The 13,711-nt window shown below is 49.0% G+C and overlaps 1 protein-coding gene across 30 annotated transcripts in view; it reads right to left on the bottom strand.

Moving 5' to 3' along the window:
• NRXN2 (neurexin 2) overlaps positions 1 to 13,711 on the bottom strand; it is a 345,498-nt gene that overhangs the window by 269,101 nt on the left and 62,686 nt on the right. For 24 of the 30 annotated variants that reach the window (XM_083716391.1, XM_083716397.1, XM_083716392.1 and 21 more), the window contains one exon: positions 5,265 to 5,282. The exons of 5 other annotated variants lie outside the window; for them this stretch is intronic. In XM_083716391.1, coding sequence (XP_083572517.1) covers positions 5,265 to 5,282 — 18 coding nt within the window. Of the gene's footprint in view, positions 1 to 5,264; positions 5,283 to 13,083; positions 13,148 to 13,711 lie in introns of those variants that run through there. One more of the 30 variants, XM_083716400.1, reaches the window with a different exon arrangement.

Genomic DNA, 13,711 nt, shown 5'->3' with positions numbered 1-13,711 from the left:
ACACCTCTGTGCCTCTGCTCGTCTAGTGTGTCTTATGTCCCATCCCCCCGCCCCCGCCTGCCCCAAAACATACCACTTCTACATCAAATGTGCCATTGGTTCTGCAAAAGAGGCTCTTGATCTGTCTCATAGTGAGCATAAAGGCTACCAACTTGCACATTAGAAAAGGGCTGCATTCAAATGAGCAGACCCATTTTCTGCCTCCAAGGAAAAACAAGCCTCAGCCCTGCAGGGCTTAGGTTAAGATCTCAGCTTCACAAAAGAGACGACACAGTCCCAGCTTCTTCATCATCATCATTATCTTCTTGGTCTTCATCATCTTCTTTTGGAGTTGGCAGGTGGTGGGCTCTGTGGAAGTTACGTTGCTTTAGCACTGCTGCCCACATGTGATGCAGCCAGATAAAAAGAATCTGGACTGAAGGAAAGTGTAATTGCCCTCCAGCATGCTTCAAGGATAAAATTATGTGGCAGAACAGAATAAAGGAACCAGAGCAAAGAAAACCCAATTGAGAACTTTCCTTTTGAACAATCTTCGCACAACCAAGACATGGTGGGAAGCAGACAGACAAGCACTTTGACCAGCGAGAGCCTGCCCGAGTTTGGGCATTGCACTACCAAGCGAGCACTGTGTGCTTCTGCAGGATTTCTGGGCACTGCTCTACAAAGGGGGCACCGTGTGCTGTTGCAGATTTTTTAGCAATGTGCCTGACTTGCTGGTTCTCACTTCTTCCCATGATCACCGAACCTTCCAGCTACCCATGTGGCAAATGCCAGATCTGATGACCAGCTTCACTCCTCAGAGAGTCATTTAGCCAGAGCGGTGAGCCTCTTTACGGCATGGGATTGCAGTGTATCGGTTTCTGATTGTCTAGCCGCTCTCGGCCAGGGGAGAGGAGGTGGTGGTGGTGATGCTAATAATGGCGGACTGAGATACGGAGGAGATTTGTCTGTTTTGGTACAGGGGGCGTCAGAAGTGGGAAGTGCCATTTCTCAGAACAGAAGGCAGCCCTGTGAGCAGCGCCCGGATCAACCAGCCTGGGTGCTATTTTTGGAATTCCTGCCCCGAGGCTCATGTGAACGTCTTCCTGCACATTGGTGCCACTGGAGGGTTCCCTCTGGATGCAAATAGCAGCTTTGAAGGGAGAGAAGGAGGGGGGCAATTTTCTTTGGGACCTTGACAGGGTGGAAAGGATTCATATCCCCCCCCCCAACTTGCTCCCCTGTGTTCCTGACACATTTAGTTTGGCCCACAGTGAGTGAATTTAATTTACTGGCAGCCAAGCACAAACTCTCTTTTGCGGGAATGTATCAAATCTCCCAGACTCTTGGGGTGAGACTTTCCACACATCTCCTTCCCTAAGAATCACCCCAAAAGCATTTGCACCACACATGGAGTCTCCCACACACAGGGGGTTACAAAAGAGGCAGCTTTGGAGGTCAAGAGCAGCGCTTCTAAATGGCTCTGGAAAGAAATTAGCCCATGCCTTCTTGTCCTTGTTAACAATCTAGCCACCACATTCTGTCGAAGTTTCCAAGCCACCTTCAAGGACAGTCCCAGAAACAACGCCTTGCCGTAATCTAACCTGAATGCTACCAGAGTGCAGACAACCAAAGCAAGGTTATCATCCAGCTAGGGTTGCAAAGCAAATGAGCTACCAGCTGAAGCTGCCAGAAGGCCCTCCATGCCACAGAAACCAATTGCACCTTCCGTGAAAGTGCTGGATCCGAGAGTGCCGCACACCTGCCCCATCAAGGGGAGTCCAGAGCAGGATGCATCACACTCATCCGTACGGAGGGGCCACCCACTAAGAGTGTCTCCATCTTATCTGGACTGAGCTTCAGTTTGTTCGCTCACATCCAGTCCATTACCAGGCACTGATCGAGCACATTCAGCGCCACACCTGCTTGAGCTGCAAAGGAGAAGCAGAGCTGCATGTCAACAGCATATTGATGACAGCACACTCCAGAGCTCCTTTCTCCGTGGGCAGCATGGGGAATAAGATCAAACCCTGAGGAACCCTACTCTGAGACCCCACGGGGCCAAATCATGTCTCCCAAGCACCCACCTCTGGAGACAACCGTGCAAATACAATTGGAACCAAAAGGTGAATGCCACATCTAAGATTAACCACACATGCTGTGCAAGTCTATGCAAGTCTACTCTGAATCAAGTCACAGCGAAACTTTTTTGGGGGCAGAACCCCCTGTGTCCCCTTCGTGGGAAGGCAAACGCTACACATGAACATGCATCATAACAGCCTGACTTCTGGATCCAGCTAAAGGAGGCCCATCTCGTCAAATCTCCTGTTCTCACTGTGACCAACTGGATGCCCCAATGGAAAGCCCAGCACAGCACGACAGCAACACTCTTGCCACTTGTGATTCCCAACAACTGCTATTTAGAGTATGCTGAGTACTGACTCCACATGAAATCCTCCTTTTTCACACACTGGGTCAGCATCTTTGTCAAATCATCCACTGTGACCTCACTGTCTCATTCCTGGTTAGTCACTGCTAGTGCAGATCCCATGAGCATCTTATTGGTGGCAAGGGAAAAAAACAGGCATAAAAAGAAGAATTCCCTGGATGCCAATATCCAGGTTTGGGGCAAGTACTCTTTGGTGAGAGAACACCAGCAGAGATTTAAAATCACAAAATATGCAGCAAAGGAAAGTGTGGAAATATAGGGTGTTAGATCTTTAAAATATGCCTTTCATCAAACAGTAGAAGAAGAGTTTGGATTTGATATCCCACTTTATCACTATCCTAAGGAGTCTCAAAGCAGCTAACAATCTCCTTTCCTTTCGTCCCCCACAACAAACACTCTGTGAGGTGAGTGAGGCTGAGAGACTTCAGAGAAGTGTGATTAGTCCAAGGTCACCCAGCAGCTGCATGTGGAGGAGCGGGGAATCGAACCCGGTTCACCAGATTACGAGTCCACCGCTCTTAACCACTACACCACACTGGCTCTAGAGTTGGAAGGGACCTCAGGCTCATCTAGTCCAACCCCCTGCAATTCAGGATTCTCAACTAAATCATCCATGACAGATGGCCATCCAGTCTCTGCTTAAAAACCTCCAAGGAAGAAGAGTCTACAACTTCTTGTGGGCGTCTGCTCCACTGTCAAACAGCTCTTACTCTCAAAAAGTTCTTCCTGGTGTTTAGCTGGAATCTCCTTTCTTGCAACTTAAAGCTGTTCATTCAAGTTCTACCCTCCAGAGCAGGAGAAAACAAGCTTGCTCCATCTTTCATGTGACAGCCCTTTAGATATTTGAAGATGACTAGCATATCTCCTTTCAGTCACCTCTTTTCCAAGCTAAACATACCCAGCTCCCTCAACCATTCCTAATAAGGCTTGGTTTCCAGACATATGATCATCTTGGTCACCCTTGTGAGTTCCAAAACTTCCCTCTTCCCTTAGAATAGAAAGAGACCACACATTTGGTAAATTAAAAATGGTTCACTAACAAACTCTCCAAATGTCAGATTCATATGTTTTCCCAGGCAGCATTCAGAAAAAAGGTGCACAGGCAGTAAAACATGGCTAAGTTACAGTGGTGAAAGTTCCTAAATTATTGGTATAGGAAAGAGAGCCAGTCACTTTCTTGACTGTCAGGGATTATGGGGGCAATGTGATATAGTTACTGGCTCAAATGAGTGTGCCTGAAAGAGTTACCTGTGCCCTTTTTTATTCTTTATTTCACTGCCAACAGCAGAGACTTATCTGCTGTAATTTCTGAAACTCTGTGAGTAAAATCTTCATTTATTTGCAAAGCTGAGTTTCTGTGATTTATTCCTGCCGAAGTATTTTTGCAGGGAACATTTGTATAAAGGCGGATGAGGGCAGATGTAAATCAAACAAGTTTTAATGGGCTTGGAGCAATCATCATTGTGCTAAACCTACTATGGGAAAGTAAGAATCTCTCTTCCAAACCTCTGTCTCCAACAGGGGAAACCCAGCAGGTCTCCTGATACCTTTGGACTAACCTATCCCATCATCAATGGCCATCAGCTAGGTTGACTGGGGATTGTGGGAGCTGGAATTCAACAACGCCTCGAGGGCCCCACAGATGTTCCCCTGTCCCTGCTCTATGGAGTTGGAAATTAAATATGAACATCACAAGGAGGGTTTGCCCCAGCTGGAGTAGAGGGCATATTTCTGCACTTGTCAGCCCAGCCCACGACCTCTGGTTGCGAATGTTGTATGGAGCATCATACGTGTGCATGGTGTTTTCAGAGAGTACCAATCTCTGTCCCACAAGGAACTTGCAAATTTGACAAAAAGGAGACAAGAGGGGAGAGGAGGCAGGTGGGGGAGAGAAACAATGGATCCAGGTGCTTCAGTTGCATGAGCTTAAGCCAACCTCCCCCCCCCCCCAACCTGCTGCCATTCCAGCTGCTTTGGACTGCAACTCCCATCAAGCCTTGCAGACAACACAGCAGTCCTCCCAGCATCATACAGCTAGCTGTGCTGCTTGGTGCTGATGGGAGTTGCGGTCCAAAACAGCCAGCTTTAACTAAGTTACAGGCTGAGTTGCAGCTGGGCATGGGAATCATTCTTTTAGCACGATGCAATGCAACACCCCCCGATTTTGGCACATCTAATTCAGATCAGAGGTCGGGGGGGGGGGTTGGCGACTGACATTCCCAAAGCTCCCACTTTAGTTTCTTAGCACACAACAGAAAGGGCTGGAAATGTTATCAAAGGGTAGAGGAGTACCATGTTTCTGGAAGCTGAATGCACACACCCAACAAGGAGGAGAACAGCTGGGATGCGCACAGTTGCCGTTTGAAATTCAAGGATAGGAAGCGCCTAAGTGGAACTTCCATATCAAGAGCAAATGAGACCATGTAGACTCAGGATGTCCCTGAGAAAAGCACCTCTCCTACCCCAGCTCTGCCAAATGCCTTCACACAGATGCCTTCCCCAACTTACAAAAAAGCCTCTGCTGCCTCAGAGCAGGTTTCCCCTCCCAAATACTAGGAACAAAAAGAAAATGGTCTGTGTAACTCTTCCCCTACACCCCCAGCCAGCAACCCCATACAAGGAGAGCCCTGCCCTTTGCACTTTATGGAGCATAGATCAGATCCTAACAGGATTGCCAAACAGTACCCACCCCAACGCCACAAAACAAACACTTGTTTGGATCTCACAGCAACCATCTGATCAACACACAGCAATCCCCCTTCTCACCCCACCCCAAAATCCCTTTCCAAGCAGAGCATTAGGTAACAGAATGGCAAGGAAAGGCGCCTCTACTCACCTTCCAACGTTAGCTCTTCTGTGGGGATCCAGCAAGGCAGGCAGAGAGTTGGGGAAGGAAAAAGAAGAAAGAGAGAGTCAGGAGCAAGCAAGGAAAAGACCCAGCAACAGAACGACAGGCCAGCATCTCACATAGACCTAGACTCAGGCTGGAATCCTGGAGAGCCACAGCTGCCAGTCAGCGAAGGCAATACTGAGCTATATACTGTTTGTCAACGTTTATGAATGCTCATTTACTGCTATTTGTTCACTTCTTGTGAGATAAAGAGATCCTGCTGCATTCCTTCGCTCCAGAGGAATCGCCAGCCTCAGCCTCATCAAAGAATCACAAAGCATCCCACCCAGCCAACTCATATTCTAAAGCGTTGTTGTGCTTTTATTTTTGTTTGCATTTTCTGAATTTTAGGGGGTTTTACTACAATGCTGTATTATTGGCATGTTTTGCTTCTGTTGTTAGCATTTGTTGCCTTGAGAAGAGTTTGTCAAGAAAGGCAGCCTATAATTAGAAGAAAGAAAGAGGACGAGGTTTTGAATTCCCTGCTTGGAATTCTGCAGAAAGGAGTCGTGTTTAGGTGAGAGGAGGGAAGCCTCACCCCCAATGCACTGGTAAGAGACACCAGGTCCAAAAAGCATACCCAGAAGGCTGTTGCGAGAAGGAGATGAAACAGTTCTCTTATGAAGAAGCCAACCAACAAATTCACAGAGGACAACAGCTAGCAATGGCTGACTAGTCATAGCAGCCACTTTCAGGATAAGAGGCATAGGAACTGAGGAACCAGTCTTCAAGTGAGTCAGGCTATTGGTCATCAAGCTCAGTACTGTCTACACCGATGGACAATGGTTCTCTGAAGGGTCTTGGGCAAGTGATATTCCTCATTCTCCCATCAGGGATTGAACCTAAGACTTTCAGCATGCAGAGGTCGAGCTCCACTACTGAGCTCTGCCCCAGCCCCCTGCCCCAAGTCCCAAGTCCCAGCTGGAGGTCTCTTGTGCTCATGGCCTCCTCGTGGGCTTCCTGGAAGCATCTGGCTGGATCCTATAAGGGGTGGGAATCCTGGAACAGAGAGGCCCCCTTTGCCTGGCAAGACCCTCCAACCAACTGCCCTACCAGTCCGGGTCTCTTTTTTCCCTCTCCTGCAAACCGCTGTGCCCCCTACCCTCTGCCGCTCCTATTCTGCATACAAAGCCTGAGCTCCACCACTCAGCTACAGCACACAGCCCTGCAATAGATTTTAATTATTTATTATGGGGGTTGATATCCCACCCATCAAATAGATTTCCCCAAGGCAGTTTGCAATAAATCAAAGTCCAATTGCTAAAAGCATTTAAAAGCATACAAAAAAAACCCACAAAAAAACAACCGAGCTACAGAGAAAAAACAGCAGCCATCGTAAGTACTTATTCTTTTATGTATAAACCTTACAGTGATAAAACAGTGTAGATTATAAAGTCTGGCCAGATAACAAAGGTCTTTGCCTGGCATTGCCACCATGAGAGTGTCAAGGGGAGAGCATTGCTCAAGCAGGAGCCACAGTGAAGAAGGCCCTTTTTCCAGGTTAACCAGGGGAGAGAAGAAGGCCTCTGATGAAGACCTGCACAGCAGGGATGGGGAAACTCTGGCCCTCCAGATATTGCTGGACTAGGTCTCCCAGCATGCCTAGACATTGGCTATGCCGGTTGAGGCTGACGTAAGAATATAAGAAGAGCCCCGTTGCTGGATCAGGCCAGTGGCCCATCTAGTCCAGCATCCTGTTGTCCTCACGGTGGCAAACCAGACACTTCATTGGAAAACCAATAAGCAAGGTTTGAGCACAACAGCTTTCTCCCCTCCTTTGTTTTTCCAACTACTGACATTCAGAGAAGAATAGCCACCCTGACTAATAGCCACCAATAGCCCTCTACTCCACGAATGATAAGAACCCAAGAAGAGCTGGCTGGATGAGGCCAATGACCCACCTAGTCCGGCATCAGCCACCATCTTAGGTACATAGCAGGCTTAAGAACATAAGGGCTAGAGAACAGCTTGCTAGATCAAGCCAAAGGGGGCCCATGCAGCCCAGCGTCCTGTTCTCCTTGTGACCACCCAGATGCCAGTGGAAAACTAGCAAGCAGGATCCAAGCACCAGAGCTCCTTCTGCAGCAACAGGCATCAGTAACATTTCTGCCTCTGACCAGTGGCAGAGCATAGCCATCATGGCTAGTAGCCATCAATGGTCCTCTCCTCCATAACAATATTTGAGTCCAACAACCTACAGAGGGCCCCATCCCTGTCACAAAGGGTTAGGGTAACAAGGATGTCCATTGGACAGCATTTTGACCAAGACTCCAAGGGTCAGTGAACAGGATGGATTTTTTGCCAAGACTAAGATGAATTTGGAGTGCCACAGGTTCTCCATCATCATTTTAAGAGCAAGGAGACTCACCTGCAGAGACAGGTGATCACAGAATCATAGAATTTCAGGCATGGGTGGGATCCCAGGGTCAACTAGTCCAACCCCTCCATCAAATTATCAAACCATGAAGGGCCCTAAATGACCAAGCTAGTGTTCTGAACTGGTCCCAGGAACAGAAGAGAAGGCGACACAGGTGGCGAAGCACCAGCGTGATATGATCCTGACACAGAGTCCTAGTTAGCAATTGCAGCTGCCAAACCATCTTCAAAGGCAGCCCTGTCTACAATGAATAGCAGTAGTCTAATATGGTGGTTACCAAAACATAGATAACTGCGACTAGGCTAAACCACTCCTGTGCCGGAGCTTAAAACCTTGGAAACTGCTTTATGATGTGGAAAGAGACTCAAGCTTCCCCCTAACAGTTGTTGGTTCTGTCTCTGCGCATATGCAGAGCACTAGGACAGCTGCTGGATGGGGCACTTTGAGAGATGGGCAAGAAGTTTCACTCCACCCAGGCGGCACTTGCATGGAAAAGCGGCCATACCCTGCCACCAGCTTTGGGGAAGCAGCAGATTGCACCAGAATGGCAGTACTGGCATTTCCACCAGGGGTGGGGGATGGGGGGTGGAATTCCAAAATCAGCAAAAGGAAACTCAAAGAGGCGGAGAGGAAACTCCACCCCTCCCCAACCCCTACGCTACACTGGTGACAAAATAAACCCCTAAAATAATGAATGTAAATAATGAATGCAAGACAACAAACAATGTGGCAGTAATTAGCACAGATCTGGGTGAAAACTCTGAGCTCTTGCCATCTGCAGAGAAATATACCCACCCACCCAACAACAGGCTCATGCGTCAGGCCCAGGCAGAGACTCAGCAAGGGGCAGGCAGGGGCAGGGAACCAGAGAAAGGGCCTGCCTCCCTGCCCAGCTGGGACATCAAGAGCAGCCACAGTTAGAGGCAGGATGCTCGGAGGCCTGGATCCAAGCCTGGGTTAAGCTTCCCTTTCTTTCTAGATGTGGTGGGTTCTGCTTACCCTGTTTGGAGGAGAGGGACACTACTCAGTGGTTGGGTTTTTGTTATAATCAAGTGATTCGAAGGGTCTGCTGGATCAGGCCAATGGCCCAACTAGTCCAGCATCCTGTTCTCCCAGTGGCCAACCAGATGCCTGTAGGAAACCCACTAGCAGGACCCAAATGCAAGAGGCCGCTCCCCCACTGCCGTTTCCAGAAACTGGTATTCGGAAGCATAGCTGCCTCCAGCTGTGGTCAAGCATAGCCATTAGGGTTAGTAGCCATCAGTAGCCCTCCACTCCCTCTGCACGAATTTGCCTCATCCTCTTTTATAGCCATCCAAGTTGGTGCCTCTTGTGGAAGGGTGAAGAAGGATGTTCTTTTGCCCCCTCTCCTGAATCTTCCAACATTCAGCTTTGTTGAAAGTCCACAAGTTCCAGTGTTGTGAGAGAGGTTCAATTAGGTTCTGCTCAAAGTAGGCCCACTGAAATCAATGGACCTGTCTTAGTCATGTTAATTGTTTCAATGGGTCTATTTTGTGTAGGAGTAACACTGGGTACAACCGCCAGTCTGCTTTTAAATTCACCCAAAAACAAACAGATTTCTAAGGCAACATCGTTTTGGTTTTTCAAATAGCCTTTCTTTAATTAGCGCTGTCACACGCTTTCATTTAAACACCATTGCGCGGAGATATAAAATATAGCCTAGAAAGTGTTCGGCGCTAATTAAAAGATTGACTAAAAGAAGGAAACAGAAAATGATGCCCAGAGGAGAAGACGCAGCAAAGGCGTCCCGAAGAACAACAACAGGTCACAGGACAAGTCTGAACCTCTTTGGAAAGAAGAGCAAATTGCCCAGAGAGCCATTCACACTTGCAGGCTTGGGGGGGGGGGCAACCCAATTTTCTGCAGGTTGGAATGGTGGAAGAGCCACAGGGAAATGGAAGAGAGCAATACAATGGCAGTCATGTGGATGACCCACAACAATGAAGCAAAAGAACATCAGAAGAGCCTTGCTGGATCAAGCCAATGACCCCATCTAGTCCAGCATCCTGTTCTCACAGAGGCCAACCAGATGCCCCAATGGCAAGCCAGTAAGAGCACAAGAGCCCTTTTGCCTCCTGTGGTTTCCACAAATGGCATTAGAAGCATGGCTGCCTCGAGCTGTGGAGGCACAGTATAGCCATCATGGCTAGTAGCCATCGATAGCCCACTCCTCCATGAACCATGGCATTTCCCCCAACTTAAATGCCTGGTATGGAAGAGCCCAAAGTCTCGGTGGGAATGCACAACTGCCTTTATTTTCCACAATTTACTCCTGGTGCAGAATTAGACCTTTCCTGCGTGGCACACTTTGGGGTTTCCCTCCTCACTTCCACCACAGAGTCCCATCCCCCCCAAGCACAGATAATGCCCCGGTCACACCTCGGGGGCAATCAGAGAAGACATAGATATGCCACGTGGCCCCTTTGAGAGGGCAGCTTCCAAAGGCCACCCTGGTTCATGGGCAGATGCGCACACACACACACACGCGCGCGCGCGCGCACACACACACACACACACACACACAAGCTTTGCATGCAGAAGATCCTCCCAGATTCTATCCTGGCATGGGGAAGGGCACCTGTTTTACATGCAGAAAGTTCCAGTTTCAGTTCTAACAGCGTCTCCAGGTAGAGCTGGGAGATAGCTTTGTCTGAAATCCTGGACAGCCACTGCCAATCAGTCTAGACCAGTGTTTCTCAACCTGTGGGTCCCCTGATGTTGTTGGACTACAACTCCCATCATTCCCAGCCAGCATGATCAGTGGTCAGGGATGATGGGAGTTGTAGTCCAACAACATCTGGGCACCCACAGGTTGAGAACCGCTAGTCTAGACAATAGTGAGCTGGATGGACCCAATGGCCAGACTCACTATAAGGCAGCATCCTATGGTCGTATCTCCAGATGGTGCTGAGAAAGACCAGTCTGAAACTGAGAAATGGCTGCCAGTCCACGTATGTAGACAATACAGAGCAAGATGGTCTGACTCTGAACAAGGGACCCTCCTATGTCCCAGTGTGCAAGGCCTGGACTGAATGAGTGTGTGTTTGTGCGTGTGTGTTTGTGGTGGTCCACCACCACCCCAAGCACAGAGGCTGTGTGTTCTGCCCTCTCCCTTTCAGAAACAGTTCTGAACTGGCTCTGAACACAGCCGAACTTTTCAGCACATGCCAGGGGAGCCCTCCTGATGCCAACTGGTGGTGCCCGACGGGCACAGTAGCAGCAAGGAAGAGTCTGGAGCCGTGCCCAAGGAGATGATCCACAGGGAAGGGAAGGGGAAAAGAAGCAGGAGGAAGAAGGTGAAGAGGAGGGATGATAAGGAAGGGTTATCTCCCCACCACATGCACATTCCCTCTCCTGGAAGCCTACTTGGCAGCCGACCTTGGGCTGACCTTGCAGGGAACAGCCAGCCTGCCTGGCCCCAGAGCGCCCTCTGCAATGATGGAAACGGCTCAGCCCCAAAGCAGCACCCATCACAGAGGGTGCAGCTAATGGGAGGGGGCAGGCAGGTGGGCACTGCTCAGGCCTTGCCCGTGGGCAGGGAGGGAGGGAGAGACTGGTGCAAAAACACAAAGAGGGAGAAAGAGAAACAGAGGGAGGGAGGGACACACAAGCAGGGCTGAAGCTGAGTTGGCCTGAACTGATGGAGCCCAGGTCAGGAAATACCTGACCCGGTTCTCAAGATGCTTGAGAAAAGGGGCAAAAGGCTCAGGTTTATTTGTTTGATTCCTATCCCGTCTTTCCTCTCAGGAGCTCAAAGCAGCAAACATGGTTTTGTTCCCCACACCCTGCCCAGCACACACACATGCATGCACACATACAGATACACACAAGCACACATACATTATCTCACAACAACCCTTTCAAGTAGGTAAAGACGAGCCAGTGGCCAACCCTGGGACCCTCAAGTGTTTTTAAACAATGCAGTTTCCCCCCATTCTTAGAAAGTGGCTTGGAAAGGCCCATGGACAGGTTGGGTTGCTGCAGCTCCCACCCCTTCTTTCCACATGCTGAATTCTTGTATTACATGGGGAGGGATTTGGATAGCCAGGCAACCCAGCAGAATTTCTGGCTTGTTCATCCTTTACGGGAACCCCGTTCACACCTCAGTATGTCACAAGATGTTGGGATGAAGCGATGGGGCCCTCAACTAGCAAGATATGAGCCCCCCTGACACCCTCCTAGCTATCTTACTAGAGCATGACGCCTACACACCCGTCCTTGACGAAGGCTTCTTCGTGGGCAAGGATGCAAATGACCTGACCCAAGGCTCTTGGTTTAAATATAGGCAGTGCCAGGGGAGCATCCGGCTGCCACTTGGAAAAACAGGAGAGAGACAGGCCGAAGGAGCCCTCGGAGGCAGGCCCGGTAGCTTCTGAAACATCCTCCCGTTTGCCACATGGCATGGGATGGGGGGCATGAGGAGGAGATAGCGGGGAGTCACAAAAGACCTACTTGGCAAGTTGCTCATATGGACTGGAGACACTTGTGGCATAGTGGGTGAGGTGTCAGACTAAGAGCAGAGAAATCAGGGCTCAAATCCCGCCTTGATCACTAAAGTCACCTTGAGCCAGTCACATACCCTCAGCTTGACCTACCTTGCAAGGTTGTTGTGAGGATAATATGGGGAGGGAAGAACAAACCGCTATATGTTCCCTATAGTCATAGAATCAGCATCGCAGGATTGGAAGGGACCCAAAGAAACATCTAGTCCTACTCCCTGCAATGCTAAGAATCCCTGGCAGATGGCTGTCGAACCTCTGTTTAAAAACCTCCAGCTTACGGAGCCCACCAGCACCTTAGTTAACATCAGCCAGACACCAAAAGCAGATCAAAACACATGTCAGCATTCCACATGTCTAGGTAGTCTTGTCTAAGCAAAAATGCAGAGAGAAGGGTTCAGGCAATAAGTCCCAAAGAGGCTCAAGAAATTTCCTGCTCATGAAGCCTACCTGGGAACAGCAAAAAATGTTGTTCTACTTTTATTAAAATATTCATACTCTTCCCTAGTGGGACCTTAAAGGTGGCAAAAGGCCATAATTTAAAACATAGCAAATAAAACTGCATTTTAAAAGCACCAAGGAAACACTAAAACGAAGATAAGAAAACAGCAGCAATATAATATCAGCAAATGAGAAAAGGGCGGGGGGAGGGACAGAAGGAATAATGGAGCCAGAACCAACTTCAAGCAGCGCTGGTCATAGAATTGGAAGGTAACCCTAAGGGTCATCCAAACCAACCCCTGCAATGCAAGAGTCACAGTTAAAGAATCCCTGAGAGATGGCCATCTAACTTCTGTTTAAAAACCTCCAATGGAGGAGAGTCCAGCACCTTCCAGGGGAGTCTGTTCCACTGTCAAAGAGCTCTTACCGTTGGAAAGGTCTTCCAAATGTTTATTCCGGATCTCCTTTCTTGCCATTTGAGTCCATTGGTGTGGGTCCTACCCTCTGGAGCAGGAGAAAAGCTTGCTCCATCTTTCATGGAATAGTCCTTCACATATTTGAAGATGTGATTCTATCACCTCTCAGTCTTCTCCTAGCTAAACATGCTCCTATAACCGTTCTTCATCCGGCTTGGTTTCCAGACCTTTTATCATCTTGTTCGCCCTTCTCTGCACACCTTCCAGCTTGTCAATAAATTGTGATCAGATGGATTTCAAAAGAGAAATCATTTTTAACCGGGCAAAGCAGAAGGTAGAGGAAGCTAGGGGAGTCTCCATGGACCTCATCTAGGCCAGCCCTCCAGCTGCTTTGGATTACAGCTTCCATCGGACCCAAGACATACAGCTGCACTGACTGGAGCCAATGGTGAAGGGAGGCTAGCCAATGCGCTATCACAAAGATACCCCAAACTGGAGCCCCCACCTGCTGTGTGCCAGCCCTGCAGTCAGGAACTTCTCACTGGGTAGACTTAGAATGTATGAAAAGCCCTGCAAAAGGGGCCTTGTCTAGGCCAGCATCCTGTTTTCACAGTAGCTAGATGCCGCTAAGAACCTAGG

This window comes from Podarcis gaigeae (assembly GCF_964106915.1).
Source record: "Podarcis gaigeae genome assembly, chromosome: 16".
Lineage (NCBI taxonomy): Eukaryota > Metazoa > Chordata > Lepidosauria > Squamata > Lacertidae > Podarcis > Podarcis gaigeae.
The sequence above is the reverse complement of the archived record's forward strand: the minus strand, read 5'-3'. Positions and strand labels throughout refer to the sequence as shown.